We start from the raw sequence: 14,033 nt of genomic DNA, 5'->3' as shown, positions 1-14,033 counted from the left end.
TGCGATTTGTGGATAATATCTTAAAACTATTATTTTCTTAATCATTATTAATTAATATTATTTATTTATTTTTTTATATAGTTAAAAAATCTAGGACATCAACCTGAGGTTTTTAAAGCCTCTCCCATTAAATCAATACATTTTATATTATATTATTACCTATTTATACTACATTACATTACAAGTTTCCGGAAAGAAGACTTTTGAAAATCAAGAAAAAAAGTGTTTAAATCAACATCATCGTTATGCGGTCTCAGACACCCGCACCGGCACCGTCGTCGTACATTGCAGTACGCAGTACACACACACACACACACGAAATACCGCGAAAACACGACGCGACCTGGTCCCGGTCCGGTGTGCGTTATAATACCAGCAATAACATAATAATATTATAATATACCAGACTGTGTTATGTAAATGACGTTAGCACGCGTGTGCGCGCTACGCAATCTCTTCGGCGAGAATAAAATAAAACCCGAACCCGCCCGAGGCCGCGGTCGCCTACACCGCATAACCGTGCGCGCGATGCTGTCCAATAAAAAAAATATTGTCTTCCTGTATCGATCGTTACGGTGCCTAATGATATAATAATATATAAAAAATTATAAATATTACCTACTTATCGTCCACGACCGATCATAATATTTACAGCGATTTATTTAAGAATTTTGGTTACGCGTTTTGTCTGTATTTAGCGGACGAGCGAAAAGCCCGCCACACGCGAAACGATTTATTTGTATATACGATTATTTGTACACGGACAAGTTTTGACAATTTTTTTTAATGGTTTGACGTAGACACCGTTGATGAATAGTTTTTTACATGATTTATAACGCTGTTCGTGAAGTGTTAAGTATGTCGATCGTTGAAAACAAAAATAAGAAATCGATCAGAATCATAATAGGACGTTTTACGCGAACAGAAGACGCGCATCGGTGGGGACGGACAAAATACGAAAAAAGAAAATCAAATACAGCGCCGCCGATTTCTATAATAATGCTATACATTATACGTACGAACAGTGATGATTATTATTATCGGGCAGTTTTGGCGTCGAGAAAAAAACGACCGGAGAACGGACGACAAATTATCTCGTTTTAAATCGAAACGTGTAGCGCATAACATAATGTCATGAATATCACGTTTGCAGGGGTGGCCGCACACGTGGGACGCGCGTGCTTCACACGATTTCAATTATACGTATATGTACCTATTTGCAAATGTGTGAATATCATCATAATAATATCGCAATAATCGGATTTTCCGCCGCGCGGGCGTTACGCAATGACGACGATTACGGTGTTTCGACACTGCCGCGCGGGCAAGGTTTAGGGCGTTTAAATTCGCACACTGTATAGGTAGTAATAGGGTTTTTGGGGGGAAAATCATCGTTTGCCACCGATACCTATTATGATTCGCGATAAATTATAGTGATATATATATAATATTATATTATATATGTATAACATCGCGTAGTCATATATGTATACATATTATATTGTCCGTTCGAACGGATTTTTGTAACGACAGAAACAATAATAATAATAATAATATTATTATTACCTAAATCGTCGATCGGAGGACATTAATAACAACAACTACCACCGGTGACGTGCGGCGCGCGCGCACGTTCGCCAATAGTTTACCAGCGATTACAAAACAATATTGTCGTGTCGTTTATTTTATTATATCGGTACCGCGCATGATATTGTTATTATGTATTATACATCATGCGTACGACTACAGTATGCGCACGATAATTATTGTAATAATTTATTGACCGCCTGTAGTCGAAATCGCTAAAACCCGAGCAATAAACCGCGTTGCTCGCTGTCGGTCCTTATTTCTTTATTTCGCTTTAAACCGTGTTTATAAATATTGTCTAGAAAAAGAACAAAACACAATGTCAAAGAAAATAAACTTTATTCATACTGCATTATACATCATTTCATATAATATTGTCGTCCCTCGACAGTTTCCTTTGTAGAGCTTTTTTTTTCCGTCGCTATAAAAAGGAGAATATAGCTGATTATGGTATAGGTTGACAGGGGGTCGGGGGTAAAAGTTTAATATATACAAAAATAAAGGTTAATTTAAGGTCGTAAAAAAAAAAGATCTTAGTCGGTAACAGTCAAAGTTGAGAGAAAATGTTTTTAATTCCGTTATATAATTAAAATTAATTTCGTTTAAAGATAATGACATAGGAAGTATATTTATAGTATAAAAATTATATTTACAAAGTAAAAAAAAAAATTAAAATTAAAAAAGTACTTAACAAATTAGTGGTAACCATTTTTCGGTTTCATAAAACCGTTTAGATGCGATAAATGCGTATCAATGCTGTGGGGCCGTTCGGTTAATAGCTGCTGTGGTGGTCGTCGTGATGTTCGTAGTGGTGTTCGTGGCTCTTGACCGGGTACGGTACTGGGACTTCGACTTTGACAGGAACTTTGACCGGGTACGGGATGTGCTTGACGACTGGGTACGGGATGGGCTTCTCGACTGGATACGGTATGTGTTTCTCGACTGTTACCGGGTACGGGCGGTCGACGGGCACCTTGACGGGGTAGGGCACTGGCTTCTCGACGGGGTATGGGACGTGCTTCTCGACGGGTACGTGAACCGGGTATGGACGGTCGACTGGCACCTTGACGGGGTATGGGATGTGTTTTTCCACTGGGTATGGGACGTGCTTCTCGACGTACACTGGGTATGGCTTGGGAACGTGCACAGGGTACGGGCGATCGACTGGAACCTTAACCGGTACCGGGATCTCCTTGACAACTGGGTATGGCTGCGGCACGGCTACCTTGACGGGGTACGGCACTGGTTTCTCAACGTGCACTGGGTAAGGTTTTGGCACGTGGACGGGGTATGGGCGGTCGACGGGCACGGCCACCTTCACGGGGTATGGCACGTGCTTTTCGACTGGTACTGGGTAAGGGTGCGCCACCTCCTTGATGATGGTCTTGGACAGCACGTGTCCGTGACCGTGGTAATCGTCGCCACCGACATGGGCGTCGTATCCATAACTCGAACCGTATCCGTAACCGGTGTCGAACAGGCTCCTCTTGTCCTGGGTCTTGTCCGCGGACGACTTCTTGTCGTCTTCAACTGGAGCGTTCTTCACTTCATCGTCCTTAGCCAGAGCGTAGGCGCAAAGCCCGAATACGCACGCCGTGTACAGGATACCTCTCATCGTGATAGCGAACACGCTATAAATATCAATAAATATTAAATCTTATAAAATATATTTGTATTGCCGCGTATGTCGGGTGCTGCTCGTTCCAGCTCCGGCTCGGTCCAACACTGACTGCTGACGACTCGGACCCGTCCGTTTTGTACCGTCCGGCCGCGCCGCGAGGGTGGGGACCACGTTTGGGGCACTCCCCTCCTCCGGCGGCACGCTGCGGGTGTGTGTGCTTTGCCCGGCAACTCCCGGTCAAGTCTACTTTCTCGGAACGCGATCCAGTTACGACTCATTTATTCGTAACGCGTGTTATTCATTACTGTATTATGTTCCCACATTGATCCGATGGACATCTGCAGTGTTCATAGCACACACGTATGCAAACGTAGATGCAATTGAAACAAACCACCTAAATTTCACATAATAATTTATATATAATAATAATAATAATAAACATTACGATATTACATTAAGCACATAATATTAAATGCGTGTAATATAATAATATACGTAATTCAAGTTATCCGTCAAATACAACTACTTAGGTATACATAACATCACGAGAGGACCAGACACATACAATATAATATATTATTATATGACGTCGATGTCTGCAGTGGCGGGCGGCGTATTGAGAGTCGCTCAAAACTCACTTATCTGGATTTTTTTTTTATCGTTTACTAAAAATAAAAATACGATTTACGAAATTCGTGCATTGCATTTCAAATATTTTCTATATATGGTAACCGCAAACAGGTGTCTCATACTCTCATGTGATATACCGGAATTTCAATATTATTGTGTAGTTCTCATAAAGTGATTATTTTTCGAAATCATAATATTTCAAAAATATTAAATGACTGAGATAGAGAGACATTATGTTTATTATATTATACTTATCCTACATGAAACATGTATTCAATGCTGTTAGAGATATAGATAATGAAATTAAAAATTTTAAATAATTTCTAATATCTAGTTAAATATACATTGATTAAATAAATTTCAAAGTGAGTTTTGTTACTTGCAATAATAAATATAATATATATTTGTTAATACTTAAATATAATGTATTATGTTTTTACAGTATTGCGTATTATTCATACATTTATTATTTTTTATTGCAAAGATGAATGATGGACGTAATCGCAGTTCATTAGATCTTTTTTCATATTTTTTTAATTCAATATTGGAATTATCAGTGTATAGACTTGTCTGCATTTTTAGACATGCAACTGGCACTAACGATTTTATCAGTAGAAACTTACCTATTATTATAATAAGTTATAACTTCTATAATAATTCTTTTGCTATTCAGGGTCATTTATGCATTACATTTTTTTATTCTATTTTTTTTTTTGAAGTGGCTTACTATTTTTATCTAATACTTAAACATAAAAAAAATCGTTTATATTACAAACTTTATAATCATCTCATTGTCCTTTACCGTTTGATATTAAATATTAATACGATAAAAAAAAATTACAACATTAATATTTTTTTATTTTTATATAATAATAATATATATGAGTAAACGAGAACGATATTACGTTCAAAGAAAAGCGATATCACGTTTACTTTTTATTATTATTCATTATTCAGTGATTTAGGAGCAAAGTCGGTCAGTGACCTAGAGAAGGACAGGTTTTCTTATGCATCTCTTGGCCAAGTCACGGTTATAATATTTCTTATGTACAATCATAATAATAATGATATATATTATTATTGTTATAAAATACGATATCTAACGCGATTATAAAATCATCAAGACACACACACAAATGTATATATACATTATACATAGTATGTAGGTATATAATAATTCAACGCACTGATGGTTATTGCACGGATTTATATTATATTGCTGCTGTTTAAATCACCTGCAGACGGGCTTCATTGTTGTGGTTTTTCTGTGGTTAAATTACAACCTTAGAGGATATTGTAATGACTATATTTTAATAAGATATAATGTTAATTATTTAGAAAATAGTTAAATTCGATCTCTTCGTAAATATATACACCGCAGTATACATGACTATACATGTACAGTATTTTACTATAAAATACATCTAATCGATAATAATTATTACGTATACTTTAATATATAAATATAAGGTATATCCAATTATACTATTGAGGCGAATAATACAAATTAAGCCATCACGTAATAAACTTACTATAGTATTAAGCAACGCTTTTGTTCAGCGTTGTTGAGCACAGATAATAGTTTGAAGATGACCACAAATCAGGGTAGTAAATTTAAGTATCCAGGGAACTATATCAGACATTTTCATCGAGTTAAAGTGTTTGCGATGTTGCCGTTATCGCTTATTACTACACGTGTAATATAATAAACAATAACAAATTAAATAATTTAATTAATTTTTTTAAATATATAAAAATGTTGTTTGTTTTATAGAGCTTTTAATATTTACACCCACAAGTTATTTCCAACTCAGCCCAACAACACTGAATCCATATTATTAGACAATATTATTTTAAGCTTTAATTTTAACTGAAGTGTTATTTATTGGTCATGTAGAAACTTGGCACCAAAAAATTCAATATTTTATACTTTGTTTTATACTTTTTCAACAAATTCCACCAAATTTCAACAAACGATCTATAAATATGTAGGTACTTTGTAGTGCCAACTTATCGTACCTTGGATTTCGTCGTGTTTCACGGCGCTTTTTTATTGTTTTCATGAAAATGCCCCGACCGGAACGAGGACTATACGAGATGAAACCTTTCATGTTGGGTTAACTCGTCGTAAAATTGCGCAAATCACACGTGGCTATAGAACCATGCGAATTGTCCGAAACGAAATAAAGCGCGCGTACAATACAATATACGATAGGTACCTATTTTGCTACGATGACGACGGTGTTGATAATAGTAGTTATAATATTAATGATGCGCGGGACCCGAAATAATAAATTCTTGTTAAAAACGAAATAACAACAATTATCTCATCTAAAATCTCAGACGCGCCGACTATATACGGCGGCCGGCGGGACTCGGACGCGGTCGCTGCACCCGCGAAACACACTTGACCATCCACTGTAAACGCGGGCGAAGAATTTTTAATTTTTATGTATTTTTTTTTCTTACGCAATTTGGTGCGCGTGCGGGCGACACGATAATAAGCATATTATTATAATATTGTAGATTTTATTCTCGACGTCCGGACGCGTCCCGTCCACCATCACACGCCGCGAACCGATTCGTCTCGGTCTGCAGTCTCGTGAACAGAATATTTTATCTTGCATCGTTCCATAGAGTTGATTATAATAATATCGAAGACAGCATAATATTCGTTTCTGTAATATTTCTGAGTGCAACTTAGCAATGTACACAAAAAATCGATGCGAATTCGGTTACATGTTCGAATATGATCGGTGGATGACAAAAATTACCGCGGTCGACGTCATAATTGCTTTAAACGACAAGTAGTTGATTGCGTATTAAATAGATGTGCACTTCTAACGACTTTATTTTATATGATTTAATTATTAACCTATCGGAGTATATTGAAAAATAAAAAGCAGCTTAACAACCTCACTCAATTCATATTTTAAACAGCCAATTAAAAATCAGTTATTATCTTAGGTAGATTTAAATTTTTTTTATATATATTTAAAATAATACAAAATTGCTTAATTTTATTATTCTGTTGTAGGTATTTGTTTTAATAGTCATGAATATGATATTTAATAACGTATTCATATACTTTTTTCAAGTTAATTTCACTATACGCTGTTATTATTTTTTTAATAATTTCAGATGCGTCTTTCGTATTTTAGAGTTATATCGTATACTATATTAGTAATAGCCAGTAGATATTGGTATACATTTAAAAATACACGGTTTTTTAATTCCCTCCACTATTCGATCATCACTCAACGGTCTTGACTAAATATGTGATTTAAACGAAATTCTAATTAACGGCGGTTGTGATATTGTTAGTGTAATTGTGTCTTAGCTTCATTTTATAGAATAACTATTGTGCGCTTAAGACAACGAACGTTGAACAAATCGAATTTAAAATGTTCTCGTGTTTAACTACGTATTATAATATTCCTAGTCTTATTTCTGTTGTCAATAGCAAGTTGTGATCTAATTTTGTTTGTTCAAATAGAGGTACTAAACTATATTTTATGTCTGCAATATCTGCGTTTTAAATTTTGACTTTCAAACTATACACATATATGTATTGACCATAGAAGCCTTTATATGCATTGCACAATGGACCTCGTGGTCATCTGCATGCATAGGTACCTATGTAATATTATACCGTACGTTGCTATTTAATAATATTTCAAAGACCACGTACCCTTTTCGAATATTTGGATTTATGTCCAAAGAATTTCCATTACGGGGTTACTTTAGCCGGAGGAACTGACCGAATTCCGCGAACTTATAACCTGGACGTGGTCCGATCACATGATGGGTAATTGAGTAAAAATTGTCCATTGATTTAATATACCTACCGCTAGTATGAAATATATGGAGTTCGAAGTTGTAGTAACGGGAACTACCGAAAGTCCGAAAATGATAATAATAAAGTTCACGTATCATAATATAGGTAAATATAATATTTTTATGATGCGTGTAGATATAATAAGAACTTTTGGTCACGCTACACTGAAATAAATTTGAAATCCAAAAATAAGAAGAAAAATCGATTTTTCTTTAATTAATTGCAGAGTACAGAACCAAGATAAATTATAAATTATAAAAATTATTAGTATTTTTTAAAACATTTTTGGAAAATAATTGAAAAATTAAAGAAAAATGGGAATTTTTAAGCAAAATCAGTTTTTTATAAAATAGGTTTTGTTTTTTGGTTGCAACTCAAAAACAAACAATTTTAAATGCTGAGAAATATTCACTTGCACATATTATAATTTAAAAATATTTTTACACTTTTTGAGTTATTTATATTATGGACATATTTTTTTTTCATTAGAACGACTTAATCATTCTTTGTCAATGTCTTAATACTTGGGAGGAGTAGAATGTGTCTAGCCCACTACTACTCCCTTCTCTAAGAACAGAATTTTTACGTGTGTGTATGTTACTCTCAAGTCTCAGTGGCGGGGGCAAGTTTAAGAAATTGGAACGATGGCGAGATAATACCAAGTAGTATTGTTTGCTCCGTACTGAGGTTCATACCGATTTATGTTTATATCATGGCCAACTGTGTGATCATTGCACTACACTACCCCACATTTATAGAAATTTAAAATTTTTCTAATTTTTTCTTCTATAAATATCTAAAAATTGTTTCATTAGGATAAAAAAAACTTGAAAATTTGTTTTAAGGTTCCTCATAAGTTTTTATCATAGTTATTTGACATATTAGGCACATAGGTAAGATTTTTTTTAGACAATTGAATTTTAAAATTAGATAAAATTATATATTTAAACAATGTTAATTACTTTGTTATAACTCAAAAATATTATTCGCAGAAATTTAAAACTTTTGTGTATATTATGATTTTTACTACTCGCAATGACAATTTAAAAATATCTTGATTAGTTTTAACATATTACTTATTTAAACTATGAATATATTCATATTGTATATTTGTTTTACGACAAGGTGGTATCGACTTAAAAATGCACAGTCATTATATAATATGATATAAATATAAGATAGGTATTATTATAATAATTAAATATTAATATATTATAAATTATAAATGCAATGTTTTCAGAAAAAATTTTAATCAACCTATACCGTTATTCTAATAGTAATATAAATTACAATAATGCAATATAAAAAACATAAAATTTACTTAGTGTTAACTGATATAGTCTGGTACGCGTCTTAGCTCTGAATCGCTTTTTTGTATACAATGATGTATCATTGAATTCATTTTAATATAATATCTATTACACAGATACACTCGACACTTACTGTCAAGTATAGAACGATACTCAGCTAACCAAATTTTTCGTAATAAATTAAAATCAGACCTATGTTTTTCACAAGTAGTTTTAAACTTATTGAATAAAGTTCCAATTCAAATCATTTACTGCAGTAATTCTTTTATTAAAATTCAAAAAATCTATATTTAATTAATAACCCAAACAACTTATAGCATTTACATCATTGCATAATTATTATTGTTATTTGTATTTTTATAAATTATATTTATTTTTAAAAACTTAATGGTTTTTACTGTATCTTGGAATAACATATTAAGAAACAAAATAATATATAAATGTTTATTTTATTGTCAAACTACAAAATATAAACTTTACCGATGAGATGATATGCTCAGCGGTGGGCCATTATAATATTGTATTTGTTAATGTGATCATCTGGATTGCCAATAAATTATTATTACAATTATTAAATTTCCTGCAGTCGTTCACTACGTTTGTTTTGCCGAGTCTCCGAATGCGGTAAAGTCTATCACGGCATCGCGCTAAGTAGAGTGGAACCGGTCAACGGCGGTCACTGCTCCACTGCACTGGTGCACATAGACGTATATACAACGTGTGCACACGCGCGGTGTATGCATATTATAATGTGGGTACCTACTACTGCAGAGTCGTCAGCCGTATATCATTATATTCCGCGTTATTCTCACGTGCACACACGATCGTATATTATTATTTTCTTATTATTTCGTACACGGCCCGAGCTCGACATTATATAATAGCAGTACTCGCGAGATTATCATCGGACGCGGTGGCGTTATAAAATATATTACACCGTTGCAGTGGGCATATTATAATACTATTACATGAGTGTATATTATTATTATTATTGTGTACGTCGTCGAAGAATATGTCGAAACGGTCTGAATTAATTCGTTCGGTAATTACTAATTATATATTATGCATTGCGATGTACATGTAAAACAATACTATCTATCTGTACACACTGCAACAGAATTAAACATAATAATAATATGTAATAATATTATTATTATTATCGTAATACGACTAATACGTACAAAGTTACACGACTTGTTGGGCGTCGTTTTGATTTCGGCGGAGATCGAACGGTTTATGGGACAAGTATACGGCTAGTGTCAACGAGTTTCCGCGAGTGCTGCAACCCGCAGGTGTAATGTCTCGTTATTACTTATTTTCGTGTTGTTAAATATAAATTTTAATTTTTTTTTATTCTGGATGACACGGTTTGGGAGATGAATGGCTTTAATTTTTATACATGACGTTTGCCACGGTATATCCAATTATATATAAATGCAAAAAACCGGTGGAATGGAGAATACCATGTGTTGTTAACAAATCAAAAAAACAAACTGTATAGGTACATAGTAATAATAATAATAATATAATACGATGTTTGGGTCGCCCATATTACTAATATATGTATTAATATAACTATATATATATAAATGAAAACGAATACTGACGGGTTTGTCGCGTTATTAAAAACTCGCCGAGCGAGCATATAAAATATATATGTATATATACATAAAATAACTTCCTCGAACGTTGACTGCTATTATAAATTGCATTAACGATGGAAAACGCGTTAATAATAATAATAACATTTCATAACTAATGTGCTGCATATATATATTGTCATCCTATATATAGGATTCAAGTTATGTTTTAAAAACCGCGCGAACCAAAACAAAATGACGAGCTTACGTGTTTATGACCTATCTACACGAACAATTTGTTTTCCCTACGTTTTTGAAAAATAATACGACCATCTATTATTGTGAACTATACGTTCGCATCGACAGAAAAAAATAGTAAAAATCAATTTTGGAATCAACAGTGAAGTGAATGTATATCACTACACATAATATACCTGCAGCAGAGACAACCCAGCTATTGTTAAAAATTATGATTTTTGATGACTATAGTTGAAATATTCGCATATTAGACATACTTAAGTTTTATCATATAACTATGAAAATACTTACTGAACAACATATTTTTATGCTAGAATAATTAATAATTAATATTGGTACTCCGTAACACACTGAAATGATTATGCTGTGAGACAAAATTATAACAAAAAAATCGAATAAGGTAAAAAAAATGGTTTTTATTCCACGAAATATATACATAATTATGTTATATACGACGTATGTATAAGCGCAGACGTGAACAGGTACAATGGTTAAATCAATTCGTTTTCATTATATATTATTATATTACATTTTACAAAGTTTGAACTCGGATTATTGAGACCTTGTTAATAACTGTGGCTTCCGTGTTCGCCGTACGATGTTTCACCATATGAGTGTTCTTCGTGTTGGTGATATTGATGTGGCACTTCGTATGGTACAGGGACTTCGACTTTGACAGGAACTTTGACGTGGTACGGCACTGGTTTCTCGACCGTGTACGGCACCGGTTTGTCGACGGGATAAGGCACGTGCTTCTCGACGGTCACTGGGTACGGGCGATCGACCGGAACTTTGACCGGGTAGGGTACTGGCTTTTCGACGGTGTAAGGAACGTGCTTCTCGACGGGCACGTGCACGGTGTACGGCTTGTCGACGGGAACTTTGACTGTGTAAGGTACGTGCTTGGTGACTTCATAAGGGACGCGCTTCTCGACGTAAACGGTGTATGGCTTGGGCACGTGGACGGTGTATGGTTTGTCGACGGGTACCTTGACTTCATAAGGGACGTGTTTGTAGACGGTGTACGGTTGTGGAACATTGACTTTGACCTCGTACGGGACGGGCTTGTCGACGTGCACTGGATACGGTTTGGGTACATGCACGGGATATGGGCGGTCGACGGGTACTTCTACCTTTACCGGGTACGGTACGTGTTTCTCGACTTCGACTGGGTACGGTTGGGCGACTTCCTTGATGATAGTCTTGGACAGCACTTGTGGTTCGTGGTGGTAGTCGTGACCGGTAAGCTGATGACCGAAACCGCCGGATCCGTATCCATAGCCGGTGTCGAAAATGCCCCTCTTGCCTTGGTTCTTGCTATCGTCGGCGGTTGCTGTGGTTTTGTCTGCTTTATCTATCGATTTACCTGTAGTATTTTCCGACGCCAATGCGTAGGCGCACAGACCGAACACGCACACTACTTTGAATACTCCTCTCATATTGTCGTTGGACTTTGGATCGGATCGATCGACTGATGCTATTCCGTTGGATTCACCCGTTTTTGTAGTATCCCGAACACCCATAATGGAAGTAATTTTCATCTCCCCCTCCACGACGGGGGGAGGCGAGATCTACATACTTTCCAATGCTATTAGAATGGCTCCCATGTAATCTTCTTATACGCCTATTTGAACCTTGAAAAGTAAACGTAACTTAAGTATTGCTCAGTATTATTACAACGTAGGTGACTGTTACAAATGCACGCATAGTAGATACCTATATAATATATTATAACTTGTGTTTTCAACGTAGCGTGCATATACTCAATGAAAATGTAGAACTCTTTGTTTTTATAACATTGTGATTTCGTATTGTATTACATACCTACTGTACATTGAAATCAGATTACATACGATATAAAATATGTTATTTAAAAATGCTGTGATATAATATAAAAATATTTTCGTATTATTATTGACATATTATATTTTTAGGAAAAATATTGTTTAACGAAGAGTATGTCGTACGTTATCAGTATTCAAGGGTTGTTGAAATTAGTGAACTACCACCATTCTCTGTATTATAATTTAAAATAAAATATTATGCACTTGTGTTAAATGAGTATTATTTTCGAAATATATCGAAATATATACCCGTGCTTTATGTTACTTATATTTATACAGATAATTAATAATTCTCGAAAATTTTTGAAATTTGGTGATTATTTGTAATTTTATTCAGTATTTAAGCTATACTGACAATGACACTTCGGAGCAGGGCTTCTTGTATGTTGTATCATACCGTAGAAAAAATATAAATTTGTTTTATGAAATGTGTGAATTTGTATATTTTTATATATATATATATATATATATGTTTTTAAAATAATACAAAATGTTTCATTTAAATTTTTTTAGTTCAATAAGCCTCCAAGGTTAGCCCTAATATAGTAATATTTTAACAGATTATTTAAAATGCAATTATTTTCTATTAATTTAATTTGATATTTTGAATAATAAATTATTTGATTTGATATGAATTATTAATATATTTTTTAAAAACCATATTAAACAAATTTAATAAATCCATATATTATACTATTAAATTTCAGTCACACTAATATATAAAATATACAATCACCTCTTTTTCTACGACAATATAATATTATCAATTTAAGATTATTAATTATATAGGTATTTGTCTTTTCATTAATTTGAATTCGAAATTAGATTAATTATTTTTTATTATTTATACAGTTATACAACTACAGAGGATAAAACGTACAATTTATTCATTTATTTATATGTGAACTATAAAAACAAAACAAATTATTATTACTGAGTCATAAATTAAAGTATAACAGTTGCATTCTTTATACAATGAATAAATTAAAAATACGGCTTTAACTTTATATTATAATCTTTTGTCAGATAATTAAAACATCGTAATAAGCCACTGTCAAAATTAATTAATCAGATTATCAAGTTATTTGCATACCGATTTTCAATGAAAATATAAAAATTTAAATAAAAGTAGCAAAATTATTCTAACAAGAATCTATACTTATATTTAATTCAGTATTATGTAGGCATATTTAATAAAGTATGTAAGTATAATATATCGTAGTATTCACGGACATTAACAAGTGTGTCATTGTGAATTGAATTTATTAATCGGTTAAATAAAGTAATAAATAAAATAAAATAAATTAATAATAAATTGTTTTATAAATAAATATTACATTACATTAAGTTTACTAAGCTTGGAAT

General features: G+C 33.4%; 1 protein-coding gene across 1 annotated transcript; it reads right to left on the bottom strand.

The window, feature by feature from the left end:
* Positions 1–1,909: 1,909 nt before the first annotated feature.
* LOC132918648 (titin-like) lies at positions 1,910–12,362 on the bottom strand. Its single transcript, XM_060980036.1, has 2 exons — positions 11,394–12,362; positions 1,910–3,244 (listed from the first exon to the last, which is right to left on the bottom strand). Exons 1-2 carry the CDS (start codon positions 12,345–12,347, stop codon positions 2,360–2,362), a joined length of 1,839 nt encoding a protein of 612 aa, XP_060836019.1. The 5' UTR covers positions 12,348–12,362; the 3' UTR covers positions 1,910–2,359.
* Between the last annotated feature and the right edge of the window lie 1,671 nt (positions 12,363–14,033).

Source organism: Rhopalosiphum padi, chromosome 1 (genome assembly GCF_020882245.1).
Source record: "Rhopalosiphum padi isolate XX-2018 chromosome 1, ASM2088224v1, whole genome shotgun sequence".
NCBI lineage: Eukaryota > Metazoa > Arthropoda > Insecta > Hemiptera > Aphididae > Rhopalosiphum > Rhopalosiphum padi.
This window is presented reverse-complemented; position numbering and strand designations above follow the sequence as displayed.

What these genes read in the sequence shown, in the direction of transcription:
- LOC132918648 (XM_060980036.1), bottom strand. Translation starts at nt 12,347, where the DNA reads ATGGGTGTTCGGGATACTACAAAAACGGGTGAATCCAACGGAATAGCA. An exon ending in AACACGGAAGCCACAGTTAT is followed by an intron (nt 3,245 to 11,393) that starts TAACAAGGTCTC and finishes TATATTTTATAA; the next exon opens with GATTTAATATTTATTGATAT.